This window comes from Asparagus officinalis, chromosome 4, assembly GCF_001876935.1.
Source record: "Asparagus officinalis chromosome 4, Aspof.V1, whole genome shotgun sequence".
Classification (NCBI taxonomy): Eukaryota; Viridiplantae; Streptophyta; class Magnoliopsida; order Asparagales; family Asparagaceae; genus Asparagus; species Asparagus officinalis.
In genome coordinates, this window is record NC_033797.1 from 5,135,874 (window position 1) to 5,153,726 (window position 17,853).

At 33.6% G+C, this 17,853-nt stretch overlaps 2 protein-coding genes across 4 annotated transcripts in view; one reads left to right on the forward strand and one right to left on the reverse strand.

Moving 5' to 3' along the window:
• LOC109836433 overlaps positions 1,031 to 17,853 on the forward strand; it is a 42,095-nt gene continuing 25,272 nt past the window's right edge. For all 3 annotated transcript variants that reach the window (XM_020404327.1, XM_020404329.1, XM_020404330.1), the window contains exons 1-6: positions 1,031 to 1,250; positions 8,587 to 8,641; positions 8,735 to 8,841; positions 10,712 to 10,861; positions 11,065 to 11,181; positions 11,269 to 11,353. In XM_020404327.1, coding sequence (XP_020259916.1) covers positions 8,741 to 8,841; positions 10,712 to 10,861; positions 11,065 to 11,181; positions 11,269 to 11,353 — 453 coding nt within the window. In that variant the 5' untranslated portion in view covers positions 1,031 to 1,250; positions 8,587 to 8,641; positions 8,735 to 8,740. The remainder of the gene's footprint in view (positions 1,251 to 8,586; positions 8,642 to 8,734; positions 8,842 to 10,711; positions 10,862 to 11,064; positions 11,182 to 11,268; positions 11,354 to 17,853) is intronic.
• Positions 4,122 to 8,041, reverse strand: LOC109838103 (zinc finger MYM-type protein 1-like). Its single transcript, XM_020406575.1, has 5 exons — positions 7,938 to 8,041; positions 7,329 to 7,399; positions 6,742 to 6,828; positions 5,719 to 6,017; positions 4,122 to 5,657 (listed from the first exon to the last, which is right to left on the reverse strand). Exons 1-5 carry the CDS (start codon positions 8,039 to 8,041, stop codon positions 4,122 to 4,124), a joined length of 2,097 nt encoding a protein of 698 aa, XP_020262164.1.

A 17,853-nucleotide genomic window follows, 5' to 3' on the forward strand; every position in this document is an offset into this window, starting at 1 on the left:
GAATTGGGTATCTGCTTATTCGACGGTGAAGTCACCAACTTTTGAACTGTAATCGTCTATATTTATTTAAAACGTTTGCACTTCATTCAGAATACCATCATATTTTATGTAAATTATTTTGACTCCTAGGGGGGTTAGTCACATAGAACTTAAAATTGGAACTGAGATAATCTGTGAGATAAATTTTTAAGATGTTAGTCACATAAAACTAAAACTAGAACAAATTTTTACAGTATTAGTCAAGTAGAACTCTAACAAAACTAGAATTGAGATAATGGTACAAAATTATCCCATATTTTTTATTTTTCTATACAAAAATGAAAGTTCTAGCCTCTCAAATTATTCCAAGTTTTAGCTTGGAACTAGGTGGTAAAAAGCTAGAACTCATATTTATTTTGTTATTTTTTATATTTCTTTTTCTTTCTTTACTTCTTTCCTATTATGGTTATCACCATCATTATAATAATAATTGCCAATATCTTATAGTCTAACCAAATGTTATTTAATAGTAAAGAACATTCTTGTAAGCAATTATCAATCAATAATAGTAAGTTTAAAATACATAAATAGTATTTATATCTTCAAAATGCATAAATATATATTTCATGATTATAAAAATTTATCCCACGTTATTTTATCAAAATATCCCGTTTTACAAAATTATTCCTATTTATCCTACTAAAATATCCCACTAGCGAAAAATTATTCTAATTTAACAATTATCCCATTTTGCATGAAAATGTCCCAGTTCACTAACACCTCCATGGACAAATTGTTTATTAAATGGTTGAAGGGTCATGAGTCTCAAGGCATGCACAAGGTTTTAAGGCAGAGTCCAGTCAGTACCTACACAATATGATCTCCATTACGGAGGCCCAATAAAATTCATGGCCCAGACAATAAGCTGCCAGTTTTCACGCATCCGGCCAACTATCGAAGGACAAGATGAGAAAAATTCGGCGAATTTTTCAAATGGTTTCTATTTAAATCGCGTTATCCATAAGCTTTTACCTAAAAACGTTATTACGTAAGTTAATTAGGGACTGAGTGGAGGCTGGAGGTGGTGCCAAAAATCGCAGCGCCTGCCTCCTCCTCCTCCATTCGATCTCACAGAAAAAAAAACCCTAGAAAAAAAACTATATATTTGTAATTTCTATCTCTCGTCGATCTCGAACTGTGGCTGGATCGCTCGGAGTTCATCTTCTTTGGCTCTCTGATCGATCCTCTTGCTCTTCTTCCTACAAATCCAGGTAATTTTCTTGTGTTTTCTGAAAATTTGCAATTTTAAGCTTAACTCATGAATTGAATACTGTGAGATCGGAACTATACTCATCCTAGAAAGTAAAAGATTTGATCAATTCGTGGATTTTCTTTTTCTTGAGCTTGAATTGCAGGTAGAAGTCAGTTTTATGTAGTCAGTTCATGTTGGATTCGATTTTTCTCGGTTTACGATGGAATAAGGTCACTTGAGTTTCTAGGTCACTAGATTTCTCGAAATATTTGTCAAAGATTATTATTAGGACAAATTTTCAAAAGAGACCTATTTAGACTTTTATTTGCAAAAAACGACCTGTTTTGAACTTATTTTTAAAAACCGACCTGGTTTCAGCCCTGTCGCTGAAACCAGGTCGGTTTCTGAATTTTTTTTACGAAACTTCACGGGCGTTGAACTCCCGTGAAGTTTAGCAGATTTTTAAACTTCACGGGAGTTCAATTCCCGTGAAGTTTAATTTTTTACGAAACTTCACGGGAGTTGAACTCCCGTGAAGTTTTATTACCCATTTCATGATCCTCTGAATAACCCACTCTCCGTTTCCAACCCAATTCCTGCCCCAAGTCATTTATTAAAAAAAACCATCTCAAATTTTCCCCAAATTTGGCCATGGATCTTCTCCCTGTTCCTTCACCACCTTCCTCTTCCCTGTCCTCTGTTATCACCTCAAATTCCAATGAAAGAAGAGTTCACAAGCCTTTGATACAACCGAAGTTTATGAAGAAAATCCTTCTGTAAAAAAGGCTTTGATGGTTTGTAGAGTGATTGCTGGAAGAGTTCACAAGCCTCTGGATAACTTTCAAGAATTCACCGGCCAATCTGGGTTCGATTCGTTGGCAGGCAAAGTTGGTTTATATTCCAACATTGAGGAACTCTACTTGCTTAATCCTAAGGCTCCAGCGGTTCAACGCGCGGACCTTCAGGAGATCGATCGTCTTCTCGAGCTACGAGTTCCCCGTGGCTAGATCTAGGGCCGACGAGTGCGACGCCTCGTGACGGTTTCGAAACCGGAGGGAGAAGTCTTGGAGGAGGTACAGGGACTACAGGCGGTTCAGATTCGTGCTGGGGGACGATTCCGGTGGAAGTACTTGTACTATAACAAGGATGGGGATTATTGCAAGGGGATGAATCGGTATCTTTGGAGCTTTTTGTGTGAGCTTGGAGAGGCCAAGTTCTTGAACAGGTCGTTTGTTACGGATCCGAGTGCTTGCACTAATATAACTTCACGGGAGTTTAACTCCCGTGAAGATTTATGAAGAAATTAAACTTCACGGGAGTTCAACTCCCGTGAAGTTTAAAATACACTAAACTTCACGGGAGTTCAATTCCCGTGAAGTTTCGAAATTTTTTTTACAGAAACCGACCTGGTTTCAGCGCCTGGGCTGAAACCAGGTTGGTTTTTACAAATATTTTGAAAACAGGTCGTTTTTTGCAATAAAATGTTCAAATGAGTCGGTTTTGAAAATTTGTCCATTATTATTACTATGATGACGAATAAGCGATCTTTAAAAAATTGCTCATTTTCTATCCTGTGCAAGTTTCGTGGTAATGTTCTGTTGGGTATAAGATTGAAGATTGACAAAAGGCCACACAACAAGTGAAGCTTAAAGAACCTTAAGCTTTTAGAAAAAGCGGATCGGGCTATTTTTCTGTGAATCATTTGAAACTTTACTGTAGTATTTGTAAGTGAAGCTTTGCTTATTGAAAGGAAGGATGAGTGTCGTTATCTGAGTTCACTCAGGCTAATGGAAGAATGGCAGAAACAAGAAGAGATGAAGGAGAAGAGAAGGAAAAAGAATCATTTTGTGTTGTCAACGGTGTCAAGCTAGTGGCATTGCGTTGTTTGTTGTGTCAAGCAATGTCTAGGCTGAGATGAAGTCACTTTTCTAATAATGGTATCAGAATCAAAACCATGACCTTAGAAAATCTCTTTTATTAAGCATAGAATTCGAGACCATCAAGAAGAGCTTCCAGTTAAAACTCTATCTTTGCAGACAGAGGCGTGACTGACAATTTGGGGGTCCGATTCTAAATTTCAATCGGAGCCTCTTAATCAATCTTCAGAAGAAACTAATAATTGTTTTTATATGTAGTACTAACCATGGAAAGAAATTTTTATCTAGAATTAAAATAAACATTAAGACATAACAATGGTTCTATGCAAAACATATTACGTGCAAAATATTGATAATAAAAAAAAGATACACAAAATCAACATCTTACTAATAATCTTGACATGTCCGAACTTCACTGGAAAACTTTTCTCCTTGCATTTTTTGTTGCAAAGTCATCAATCAAAGCTTCATAATCAATCTTGTCTAAGAATCCACTTTCAACTGAGAGCAAAGCCAGTCCGTTTAGCCTCTCCTGCGACATGGTTGATCTCAAGTATGATTTTAATATCTTTAACTTTGAGAAGCTCCTTTCTGCCGATGCAACCATGACAGATATAGTCAACAAGATTCTATATGCAATGCTAGCGGCTGGGAAACAATTCATCCTCTTCAAGAAATTCAATACGTCAATGGCTTTCATATTTTCTGATGGTAACATATTTTGTAAGATTAGCAACTCTGTAAATAATTCATCTCCATCAACATCAGAACAACTTCCTTTCTTAAGACTGTTTGCAAGATTAGCACAACAAGCTTTTAAATCATCATTCTGATATGCACATAACTTTTCCGGTCTGAATAAAAACCCAAAAATATTCTCGTATGTCTGATACTGTTCAAATCTTCTCTCTAATGAACCAATAATTTGATCAACCAGTAATAGAAAATAATGAACTCTGAACTTTTCCTCACCCGATTGCTAAGTTAACTCTGATGACTGAGCTCCAACCTCATCAAAATGCTTTTTTTCTAAAGATTTGCTGCTTCTCAGAAAATACTGGATCAACTCCTAAATCAGCAGCAAGTGTTTTGGCAGTAATCATGACCTCTGCAAACCCAGTTTCTCTATACTTTCTGAAAGAAATAATTAAGCCATTTACTAATTCTATAGCAACATCAATTGGAATATCTTTCTCTTGCAAACGCTTACTAACCTTGTTAACAGTCACCAATATCTTATACCAAATAGTCATGCCTAATAAAAACACAAAATCCTCAAGCTCGTACTTTGCTAAAGATTTAGCTTCACTTCTTATTTTTGTGTCTTTGTCATTTTCTGCTAATTGAAGTAAAGCTTGTCTGATCTGTAGAGGTTGTGATTGAATTGCCTTAATACTTTCAACACGACTTTCCCAACGTGTGGTCGATAATGGCTTGAGAGTAACTCCTATAAGATTATCCATCAAAATCTTCCAACGTTTTGTAGAATTTGCGAACAAGGAATAAATTCGTTGTACTACTCCAAAGAAATCCTGAGCTTTGATGTTACAGTTTGCTATATCACAAAGGGTTAAGTTAAGGCTATGACAAGCACATGGAGTGTAAAATGCTCTTGGATTAATATCCAGAAGTCTACTCTGTACACCTTGCTTATGCCCTTTCATATTTGATTCATTATCATATCCCTGTCCTCGAACATTATCAATATCAAGACCAAGACCTGTTAGAGCCATCTGCAACTCCTGAAAAAGTCCAAGGCCACTTGTGTCATCCTCATTCAAAAATTGTATGAAATACTCATCCACTTTAACTGGACTAACAGTGACATCCATACATCTCAAAATCAGAGTCATCTGTTCTTGGTGACTAATATCAGGAGTACAATCAAGTATAACAGAAAAGTATTTAGCTTCTCTAACCCGAGATATGATTGCACCTCGGATTTCAGAAGATATCATGAGTATCAACTCATTTTGGATAACATTACTTAGATAATGATAACGGATCTGCTTATTCTGAATGCGACGAAGATGTTCCTCCACCACTTTATCATGCTCTGCCACCATCTGAACTAATCCCATAAAATTTCCATTGTTTTCTTTATCAATCCGCTGATTTTTGCCCCGAAACGCCAAATTGTATTTAGCAAGATATTTCACAATTGAAATCAACATTCGTAACAGTTTTCTCCAATGCTCCTTCTCTTTTATGATATGATCTTGGAAAGATTTGTCAATTGTCCGATCCTTTTCCAATCTAAGCTGCAACTCAATCCAAGTAGCCATGTTATGAATATACGCCTTACTAACTTCATGTTCATTAAGCCGCACACCCACATGTGACCAATCATTATATCCTTCATTTGCTAGCTGAGTTATCATAGGCTTTTTCTTAAACAACTTACAACAAAAACAAAATGCTTTATCAATCTCTTTGCAGTATTCAAGCCATATCCTATCAGATGTCTCTCCATTATGTATGTGTCGAGTGTATAATCCTGAAGTAAAGCGTTTATTCAATCTATCTTTAGGACTGTCGAGTGTATAATCCTGAAGTAAAGCGTTTATTCAATCTATCTTTAGGACCTTTTTTTATCGACAGGTCTCTTACGGGACCTTTTACAGCTAACAGATCTCTCCATTTATCATCTAGACTATCCCAAACTCTAGGATCATAAAGGTTCGATGGAACTTTCTCACTTGGTTCCTCAATTAAGTCATTATAAACTGCATCCAGATTCTCATTAAGCCCTTCTTCATCAGATTCGGTGTCACCATTCTCATTGTGATTCATACCATCACCATCTGCATTGCCCTCATTCTCATTAGGACTTGGATCATCACCGTGATTTTCATCAAGTCCTTCATCTTCAATCAATTCCTCATTATCATTGTCATCGTCTTCATCAACTAAAGAACAGTTTTTCTAAACAGACCCATTTCAATTTTTTTTTTAAAACCGACTATTTTTTTTATTTACCAAAACCGATCCGATTTTGTGATTAGCAGACTAATCACCTTCCTAAATAGTCGGGGTTGGTAACCCCGACTATTTAGGACGGTGTTAAACCCTAATTAGAAGCCTTAAACCCTAAAAATTAATGTCCTAAACAGTCGGAGTTGCCAACCCCGACTATTTAGGAAGATGATTAGTCTGCTAATCATAAAATCGGGTCGATTTTGGTAAATAAAAAAAAGAGTCGGTTTTAATTTTTTTTTGAAATGGGTCTGTTTAGAAAAATTGTTCTCAACTAAATTTTCAGTTGAAATAGTTGGACGTTCTCTGACAAAGAACCTGTCAAGAGCACCTCATTGTGAACGAGTCAATTGTTCCTCTTTTTTTTCCTCTTCAAACTTCCAGATTTGTACTTTCTAAGTGGCATTATTTCCAATCTTGAACAAAAAAATAATAAAATAGGAAACAATCACAAAACAACCAAATTTGAAAAAATCAATTTGATAAAGGTTAACCATAATCAAATTCAATCGACCTGACATTGATTTAATTTTATAATACTAGGTTAAAAAAACGACTTAATACTACCCCCATCAACTAAAAAGCTATTTAGCCAAAATGTTTAAGCATTTTCTGATAAAATTAAATTAACCACAAATAACAAGAGAACGAGTTTACCACTAAGATCTGGAACAATACTAGTGGCAGCAAGGGCACGACGTACAGAGGGTCTAGCTTCTGCAATCTTGATGGAAAACCTTCTACCTGTTTCAAAAAAATAATTATAATTTAATTATAATTTTTCACACTATATAACAATAAAATATGAGATATCGCGTGTCCATGTAACACTGGTTACATGTGTGTGCATGCAGAAACACATGGAAAAAGAAATATGCGAAATGAATGGAAAAAAGTCAGAGAAGGATCTGTATGTAAGGCATGTTTTGATAATTTCTAGAAAATATATTCTTTTTTTTTCTTTTCTAGGAAATATATCTTTTAAAGTTCATTCTTTTTCCATTTAATTTAATCATCAACATAGTGACAAATTTATCTCTTTTAAAATTCTTCTTTCATTTGATTTTATTGCAAGATTTTAAATTAGATAGAATCTTCCAGATTACTTTTCTATCATCCAGATTTTCTCCAAACAACATTCTCATTCTCTCCTCCTCACTGATTACTTTTCTATGATTCTATCTTCCAGATTTTCTCCAGCTGTTTTCCCCAGAAACATTTTGTTAAATCTATCACTAGGTGACCCGAATTTGGACTCGACGGACCCTTGATTCCGAAACATTTTTTGCTCTCATGCTTGCATAGTTGCATGCGACTGCGAAAGAAAAAAGAAGGAAAAAGAAGAAAAAAGAAGGAAAAAGAAGGAAAAAACGTATCTTTTAATGAAATTAAGAAAAAAAGACCAGTTCTTTAAACTCTTGAAACATCAAACATCAAAAACTCAGCAAGGGCTAGCAACATGGCATCTAAATCAGAAGCAAATGTAGCACAATTTTCTTTTAGAAATCAAACAAACTCAAAATAGCTACAACATCTAATGATAAATGAAAAAGACCCAACTCTTCAAATTCCTAAGGCATCCAGCCCACCAAGAGAAATTTGCATCAAAGCATGATTGCCATCAAAACAACTCTTGGAAAATTCCCAATTCCTTATACCCTAGAAAAAGCCAAAAATGCCAGAAAAAAACAAGAAATTCATGAAAGCCATAACAGAGCAACAGTAAGCTTGAAGATTAGAGAAACTTAGCTGGATAATTCGTCGGAGCGCGCTTCTGCTGTCGCCGCTTCGAAGAGAAAGAAGAAGAAGGAGATTTGGGGGGATTTGGCTGATTTTGCTCGAACCGGCATAACCGGTTCAGCGGCGCCCCTGTTTGCAGTATTGCCTTGGCGCCTTTGTCATCGTCACTCTTCATGCAAGCTTGAATGAATCCTGACCTGACTTCCTGACCCGACATTTACATGCGGATCAGGTGTGCTCATGAAATTTCCAAAACCCACAGTGGTTTTCGGTCTGGCATGGGCAAATAATTTTGTTTTCTTCTTGATGTGGTTAGGGATAAATACCATAAACTTGGTCTGGCCTGTCCCAGTTGCATCCACAGTTGGGTGTATATATTCAGATGTTCTGATAGTTTCCTAAAACCTGAATTCGGTGCAAGTGGTTGATGTTTGAACACAATTTGTATTTATATTTGAAATGCAATAACGTATGATATCCTAGGATCAACACACTGATGCATCTTGATTTTATCTGTTTGCATTCCTTCTGTCAATGGTGCTTTAAGAGGCAAAGAATTTTGTTCTCGTTTGATACCTGTTCAGACATTATCTGTTTGTTTGTTTGTTTGTTTTTTATTTAACTTTTTAAGCTCACAACTAAAGTAGGTTTTGATTTCTATTTTTTTTAAATAAAAAAGCTATTTGCTTGTGTCTACCACCCTAGAAGCTGCTTGAGGACAGCCGCTGCTGTTGACTTATTGCTTTATTGTTTAACTCTTAGGAGGCTGACGGAGAAGCATTTCAATATTCCAGAATTATTTGGAAATTTATCTGAGGTAGGGTCTTGCCAGCTGATTCTCTTGTTGGTATACATTTTTACTGGTGCTTTGTTACCCTTTTTCTCTATCATTAATGAGGTTCATTTTCAGATTGAAATGACTCAACATTGGGATGTTGATGCAAAGTTTACAGATGAGTCTACTTCCTCTGCTAGCTCCGATCCTCAACCTTCATTTCATCCTAACTTGAGACCAAGGTGAAATGAGTTTTCTGTACTTTCTTAAGTATTTCTTTCTGTAGATTTGTTGTTAACTACTGTAAGGTGCATCAAATTTGTATGACACATGCCCAATCCTCAACCTTCATTTCATCCGAACTTGAGACCAAGGTGAAATGAGTTTTCTGTACTTTTTTAAGTATTTATTTCTGTAGATTTGGTGTTAACTACTGTAAGGTGCATCAAATTTGTATGACACATGACTTCGATACCAGACAAGTGTCTAAATCTATATAATTCTATAATTCTAGAACTCGAGGTTTAGGATGCCTCAGGCCATGGGTTGGGCATGTTTCGGCTCTTGTTTGATATGAGTGAAAGCAGTTTTGTATTTCATGTGGGACGTTGGTATTTGTAGGATGTTGATTTGATTAATTGCTTATGTATTGCTCTTCTTGGCTATTTGTTTACTTTTAACATTTGCCCAAGTGAATAGATTTTGTTAGTCTATGATCATATTGTATATAGGACATTGGGTGTTTGTTTTTATATACAATGTTTAATGAGTTTTGTCTTTAACTTAAATCCGAATATAATTTTGTTATTAACCAAACACACGATAAAGTTTTGTATCCATATTGTGCGATATCTATAAAGGATATTTTTGACTCATATATTGTGTACGATATCTAAAGCTATGGTAAATATGTTTGCCGAAAGGATACAACCGACTTATTTTGCCTTATCCTTATGGCAATCCCTCCAATATGATACATCGATTGACATATTTGTACCAACCAGTATTTAGAACCCAAGTGATATATCAGCTGGAACTTGGAAGTAGAGAAACCTAGATGGCTTGCCATATACTAATATGGGGGGTGGGGTGGGGGTGGGGAGGGGATAACTTAAACAGGAATATGTATTCCGAAGTGTAAATAAGCTGACATTGGAAAAAACACAAACAAACTACTATTTCTTCATGAACTCAAGAACTAAATGTAGTGTAGAGAGGAACCTATCAAGACTTCATAGTTAAATTTACTTGGTAAGGGAGCTAGTTGAGGATTGGTGATGTGGATGTTCTCTGTCAAAGGGCGTTCTAGGACCTCCTTGTAGATCACATTTACCCTTTCAATTTATAGTGAGAGCGACAAAGGTAGGGACACAATACTTTCGGATCTTTGGCAGATTTGAAGGGTCAAAGATCATGTACCTCTATGCAAATAATCTTCTCTTAGGGCTCCAGAATGCTGCCTTGGTCTTCTACTTAGTGATGACTTGCGACCAAATGCATTCCCTTTATTTGATTGCTCTCACATTCTTCTCATCTGTAGATTAAGTTACTTATCCTGATCCTTGGTCTTAGCCCTTCATCAAAAGTTTGTTAACAGTCTTCTTTTTCTAAACTTCCTCCATTGAACCCTAAGATTTCCTGCCAGTGACGCTTGTCCCTTCTCTTTGCCCAACACATTTTCCTCCTTTGTTTTAGGTCCTAGAAAATATTGTCGAGCCAAATCTTCCGCTTCAATTATCTTGAAGTTGGTCTCCTCAAGGTCGTCTTTCCTCAACCTTCCTATCGAATCTCCAACATCGATCTTCTTCCTGTCCATATCTTTAATACTTTATCCGTCATCGTTATCTGTGGTCTCCCTCTTCCACTTCTTGCCATTACACAGAGGATATACGTGAAATCAAAGATGTCAGCTCTGGCCCAGATTTGCCGCTTGGAACATGGTAAATCTTCAAAACATGATCCGGTTCTTCTAGGAGCTCGATGTTCCTGAATTTCCTGGCTGTCACACATTTACTCTACTGCCATTGTCTACTTAAGAGAGTTTAAAGCATTCTGATTGATATTATAACATTGATGATGTTCATTGATGTATCTACATTTTTTTGCTTGCAGAAATGTTTTTCGGTTGTTAGCCTTGAGGGAGATATCTCCTCGCAGCAAAAACTCTTCGAAAAGGTTTTGGAATCAGACTTCAAAAGTGAGAATTGATGAGTACAGGCCTATATATGAAATAATAGATGCAAGACATGCTCTTCTTTCCTGGTAAAACATTCTATTGAACTGTATCTTCTGCTAATATCCAAACTTTATTTTATTACAAAGGGATGCTTTGTCCTTCTCTTCAGAGCTATGTGTTATGGATAAAGTGTTATCTATATTACTTATTGGCCATATGTAGCAAAAATTTGATGGATTCTACAGAGGATTCGGCTTGAGTATTGCTTTTATTGAACACCGATTTTCAGGGTGGAAGCAGATTCTTTGGGGAATTTGACAGCGAAGTATTGCTCTCTTTTGCCTCCTCCAAGATCAACAATTGCTGCAGCATTTAGCACTGATGGGAAAAGGCTTGCGTCTACTCAGTGAGTGCCTCAATCTCACTCTACAAGACAGTCAGGTGCTATGCACCGTTTATTTATTGTAAACCTCATCTCCTTTCTCTGTTTCAGTGGTGATCATACTGTTAAAATCATGGATTGCCAAACTGGAAGTTGTTTAAAGGTTTTGAGCGGTCATAGGCGAACACCTTGGGTGGTATGTATTCATCACATTTACTGATTTCTTTTACAAATTAAAATATTCACCAAGCCAGTGGTTACAAAAATGTAGATATTTTTTATTGCTGAAAATGGGGCGTTATGGTAATTTATGTGGAGTACTGCTTCAGTTGATCTGCGGATATTGAGGACAGTTTCAGTTTAAAATGAACTAATGTTGTGTTTAAAGATTTCAAAGCTGTGTTTTTTAAAAGGCAAAGTGGTTGTGATTAGTGAAGAATGTTGGCTTAGACACTCCTGAATAACGAGTAGCTGATTTACTGGATGGAAATAAATAATGGAAGTTTTACTGGAAACAAAGAATGCTGGCTGTCTTTTTTTCTTTTCCCTTCCTTGAGATAATGGCAATAATTTTCCTATTTTCTAGCACAGAAAAAGTAGTTCCTAGTTTTAGTCAAATGCCTGAAAGGTTCATCCTTCCCCTAAGAGATTATTTGTGGCTAAACTCATGAAAACAAGATATCTTGTTGGTTTAAGGTAAATGCTACCATTGTACCTCTTTTAATTGAAAGAATAATTATGAGCCTACTAGAATTACAAAATGAAAGGAATAACAGAATGACCATGGCGCACTTAAGAAAGTAATGTCTACTAAAAGTTTGACAAATGCAAATGCACGCGATATGAAAATATGTTACTTTTGCATAGTTGTATTTTCAAAAAATTTAAACAGTAATTACATATTATTTAGTGAGAATGTGCATTTTAATAGATAGGGAGAGAGTGAATATCAAGTTATTTTTTTAAGAGAAAAGTATCTTTTATCTTCATTATTTGAACTTGAAATCCTCCACTAATTTTTTATCATCACTCTTTTCTTTATATAGTATAAATTTTGCTATAGATATACACATATAATCTTGACTGTTTTATTTACATATATTTTGTTCTTTTCTTGAAATCTATATCTTTAGCTTTGTATCTTTTGTAACCTAACATATAAAGAATATTCAATCGTGCAGGCTCATTTTATTCTCTTAATATTAAGTGAAGAATGTTCTAGAAGGAAGAAATAGAATATGTAATAATCTATACTGTATATTGAAAACCTAGTGACCGTAGGAGAATATACGAATCCTATTTTTCTTTTATTTTCTTTTTTTTCGAGAACTTTTTAAAGCATATCGTAGAGCTTACTAATTAAATGTTTATTATATTGTGTATTATAAGAAGATATGAATACAAAAACATAAAGTTCTTCTTTATGTAAATAAATACATTAAAAATTTAGAATTTCAATATAAATATTATGGAATATGTATATATAAATAGTTTGAAAATAATTTCAAGATGAAATATAAAAAAAGACTTTTCTCAATGACATAAGAATATGACGTCATTACTCAAATCGAAATACATGTCATAACCAATTTCGAATAAGGTAACATAAAGTGTTGCATATCAAATAAACAAATATCATAAAAAGTTATTAGAAATATCTCTATGATACTTTAGGGTATTAAATGACCATTTAAAAAAATTTAGAACAATTAAGTTTTACTGTCGGTTGCACGTGGATTTGTGTGTATAATAGTGCTAGTATGTAATGAACATAGTGAAGGTGGTGAAAGTTGGAGGAATGGAGGACATTTCTTCTTCCTATTGTAATTATGAGGGTAAAATGGTAATTTTCTGAGAAAGATTTTCCCCTCCTTTTCTTTCTTTTCATTTCTTATTTATAGGACATTCTAAATCATAACATGAGAATAGAATTTGTGAGAAAGATTTTTCCCTCCTTTCCTCTCCCAAAATGGTAATTTTACGAGAGGAATTTTATGTCTTTTCTTTTGCTTTTTTCTTCATATTTCTAAAACATTGTAAAGCAAGAAATGAGAATAGTTACATAATTAAATGGTAATATTCACTGTTTTTCTATTTTTATTTTAATCACTTACTCCAATTATGCTATCATCAATAAGAAAATTACTCAATAAAACTTGTGTTAAGAATAGATTTAATTAGTAACTTACAATTTAGGACACATCTTCCACGTCAGGCTCTATAATAAAATTACATAAATTAAATCATCATCAAACTATTAATACGTATAATATAAGCTTAATTGTAACAATCTAATATTTTGCACGTGCATTGGACATGCTAATGTGCATTAGAAAAAGAAACAAGAAAAGAAAGCATTCCTTGTGAAATAACAATTTTACCTTTTCAATTATAATTGGAGGAGAGGATGTCCACCATTCATACAAATTGTACTGCCCCTTGTTGGTGTTTTATATAATAGTATAGATACTACTATATAATGATCCAAGTGAGGGCAATTTAAAAAATGGATGAGTGGTGGACATATGCCTTCTTTCCTATATGGATGAAAAGGTGAAACTGTATTTGACAGGAGAACTTTTTTATCTTGTTTTTTTCCCAGAACATTCTAATCAATATTTTGCCATAATTATAGATATAGTCTATATCATAATATGAATAGCATGCCTACATAGTATTCGATCTGTCTCAAATGGCACATGCATTATCCTCTGTTCATTTTAATTATAAACTACTTGCTCCCATACACCTCTCATTAGATAGAGATCCAACTATATATTTAGTAATTGATTCTTCCATTCCCATCTCATCATGAAACAAAATACAGAACCTTTAAGCTCATCTTGAAACTTCTCAGAAATAGTTCTTGTATATAATTCTCTAGTTTGAATCTCGATCGGGTGGTTTAAATTGCATCATATGGTTTGTGTTTAAAGTAGCAAAACCCTCACTTAGTTCTTGAGAATGACGAGACAATATTTCTTTATTATATTCCTGAACAAAATCGGACAACGTCTGTGGGTTGACGTATGTGTTAAAGAAGGCATTCATGCTCTAGCCACGTTCGCTTGATGTCGTTTCTGTGGTTTCGTTGTCTGTACATGGTCTGTAACCAACCTTCCTCAATTTTCCTCTATATTGAACTTTTCTTTTAACTCATCTTATTGTTAAATACACATTTCTATTATCTTGCTATGACGCCACCTACTAAAGTAGTTTACGGGCTCTTCTCCATGCAACTTTTATAGAGATAATGTGTCGGCCAAGATGCCATTTGCAATATGGATGTCAAGTATTAGGAAATGCCCTTTGAATGACATTGCATATAGCTTTATCTTGATGTATAATAATAGCAGGCGGTGCCACTCCATTCATACACTTCAACCATTCAGTAAACAACCAAAAAAATATCTTCTTCCTTATCTGTAAGTAGTGCATAACCAAACAACATTGATTGTTTGCAATGGTTAACACCATAATTGGAGCAAAAGGTAGAGCTAACTTGTTAGTTATATACGTAACATAAAAAATAACGAAGTCATGAAACTTTAAAAATGATGCTCTTGCTCATCTATTTGCCCAAAATATGCTCCGTACAGTTCCTGTATTCTCTAATTCAATAGCAAAATAACAGTGAGGATCAAATGCCCTTTTATCTAAGAGTTGACAAATAAATGTTATACGTTCATTACTCATATTATTCTTTCTCTGTTTCCTTATGTGGTTACTACATTATTGCGATGTCACAATTTCCACTGACTTCCAGCAACAACATTTATGACTCGTGACATGATCATTGGTGGATTTCTTTCATGCAAAATATCAATTAGACTCTTACAATTGTTTGTTCGATGCAACTTTCAATGTGAATAATGATTCTTTACTTTATCAAGACTGGTCAACTCATGATTTATGTGCTCAGTGCTCACTAATAAATTTGCTAATCACCCATGTTTTTTTATTAGTTCGATTGACCTGCAATCTTGCTTTGAAACCTACCATTGTACCTTTTCGACGATTAACTTCTCTTCCGTGCTCTTTCTTGTCACTTGTAGATTTCCAGCCTTCCTTGTTACAGATGAATGTCCTGGATATGAGTTATCTCGTCTCTTTTCGAAATCGATTGCTTGAACTTATGTGAAAATTGAATCATTTTACTCTTGCATATGCATTGTAGTAATTATATATTTTGAGCTATGTTGAAAATTCCATTCCAACCCGTGGTTCATAGCATTTTGGCTGTCATTAACATTAGCATCATTAATATTTTTTAGACTCTAAACCTGTATTAGAAGAATCAATAAATCTACTTTCATTCGAACAATCCGGCATTAAACTATCCATATAAATGTCAACCATATAGGGAATAACTTGAAAAATATTATTTAAGAGCCACTGTTAGAATTTTTTTGAAGATATGTATCATACTCCCTTTAAAAGCACGAGTTTGAAAAAATCTTTTGATAGACAAAAATACCATTGAAATTCAAATACTAATCCATTAAGTAAGAGTGAGTTGATAAATTAATGAATTTTTATTGGATATACATAGTATGAAGATAAAGATATAGTTTAAATTGAAATGTAAACCTGAATAAAATTATTAAATGCCAAATTTACAAATGTATATAAGATGAAGGGCGTATATGTAAAAATCAAACAAACTAGTGAGACAAATAATGTCCGCTTCAGAGGTCGAACCCAGAAACAACACAGACCTACAAATGTACATAATGTGGATGTGGTATTTGCAAAATCCACCAAACAAATTAAAAAGACAAAATCATTCTCAAAATTATAAAAAAAAAAATTAAAACAAACGACTGTGATATGAGGACACAACGCGACGATCTCTCACAAACTAAAATTTAAGTAGTTCACGGTATTGCATAATTAGTTTTAAAGTTTAATTATACTCTTATTATTTAAATAGAACTCTATTTACAATTATTATCCTCTCATATGCAACATCACATACCAATGTATATAAGTCAAGAAATTATAACAATTTCCATAACATTTTTATCTCCTTCTACAAATATGTCTTTGTTATTTTCTTCTTATTAGATTAGATTAGATTATTTTAAAGTAATTAATTATATTGTATATTTGTTCTTTTTTTCATATGAAGAAATATCAATAATTTTCATAGCACTTTCATCTATTTTCTTCTTATTAGATTAGATTAGATTATTTTAAAGCAATTACTTATATTGTATGTTTGATCTTTTTTTTCTAGATCACAAAGTTTAATTATACTATTATTATTTAAATAAATACTGTTTGTATAAAAATCAAAGAGAATCTCACACATATTTTAAATCTCAATGCCAATTATAATATTTACATATGATAGTGTTGGCTAAAATAAATTTCATGTATGAGCTTAACTTATATGATCCTACTTTAACCGGATTAGATAATTTAATTTTTTAGCACCCAAACTCTTCCATAAAATCAAAAGAGAATAGCAATGCTATAACTATATATATCCACAGGACCACAGATATTTTAAAAATGAATGAAGAAAACCACACAAATAAAAATCATATTAATTACCCACACGCATCCACTATTTTTAAAACCACCCTTCTTCATCTCCATCTATAATATATCCACATACCAAATTAAGCTGCTGGAGTTTTCCCTCACCAACTACACCATTGATCAACTCGTCTTTTTTCTTTGTACTTAAATTGTATAACATTCATTGCAATGAGGACTCACATGAACCTAACAAAAAAAAAAATAGTAGGCCTTGTAGTTAGTTAATAATGAGATCATATCATTATAAACAAACTAAGTAAAGATTAATAATTCTTAAGAATGTACTACGTTCCCCTAGTTTCCACTGCAAACTTGTTAGTTGTTTATTCCTGACCTTAAGAAATTTTCAAAATTAATCACATCTATTTCATAATTTTTTTTAAAAATGTTTAAATAAATTTTATGGCAAATATAATAATCCATGATTATAGATTTTAACTCAAAATGAATCTGACTTATTTTGTAGTAAGAAAATAAAAAATTATTGTGATATTTAACCACGTGCATTGCATGTGCACAAGAACTAGTTAGCAGAATAAAGACAACTCTAAAATCATAAACAAGAAAAGTGAATATGGTAATTAGAACATCTATAACAATCATCTAAGAAAACTCTAAGAAGATTAAACTAAATAAAAGTCATATGAATATTAATAACCGGTTAATCTTTATTGGAAAAAAAAATCAAGCCATACAGATTGCAGCAACCAAAAAAAAAAGGAAAGCGAACTCAATAAAACAATTGATAAAAAAGTCTCAATAGAGAAAAAATAAAATAAATTTTTTAAAATAAAATTACCACAAATATAAGAATCCATCAAGGAAATTATTCTTCCCTGTTGAGTTCCAAAGCGCAAGAAGAAGCGTTGAGAATTCTTCTTTTTTTCAACAATCGTTTGAGTTGAATCCAATAGTTTTTGAATCTAAAGGAGGAGAAGACAAAACAACAGAGAAGGAATATTTCTAGCGTTTTTGGGAAGGCAAAACAAGATTGAGATTTGTAAATTTTCATAAAGCTCTTTTTCTTTTGACTTTTACAAAATAATTTTCCATTATACCATGTTACTATATTTAAAACCTGTTAAATCATAATAACATGCTACCAACAAGGGGACGACACGTGGCAGCTGCGGAGGAATTCCCTGAGCT

Coding starts and splice junctions, on each gene's coding strand:
- LOC109838103 (XM_020406575.1), bottom strand. CDS start 8,041: ATGTCGGGTCAGGAAGTCAGGTCAGGATTCATTCAAGCTTGCATGAAG. Junction 7,400..7,937: donor ACAGGGGCGCCGCTGAACCG/GTTATGCCGGTT, acceptor TTTCTTTCGCAG/TCGCATGCAACTATGCAAGC. Junction 5,658..5,718: donor TGTTAGCTGTAAAAGGTCCC/GTAAGAGACCTG, acceptor GCTTTACTTCAG/GATTATACACTCGACAGTCC.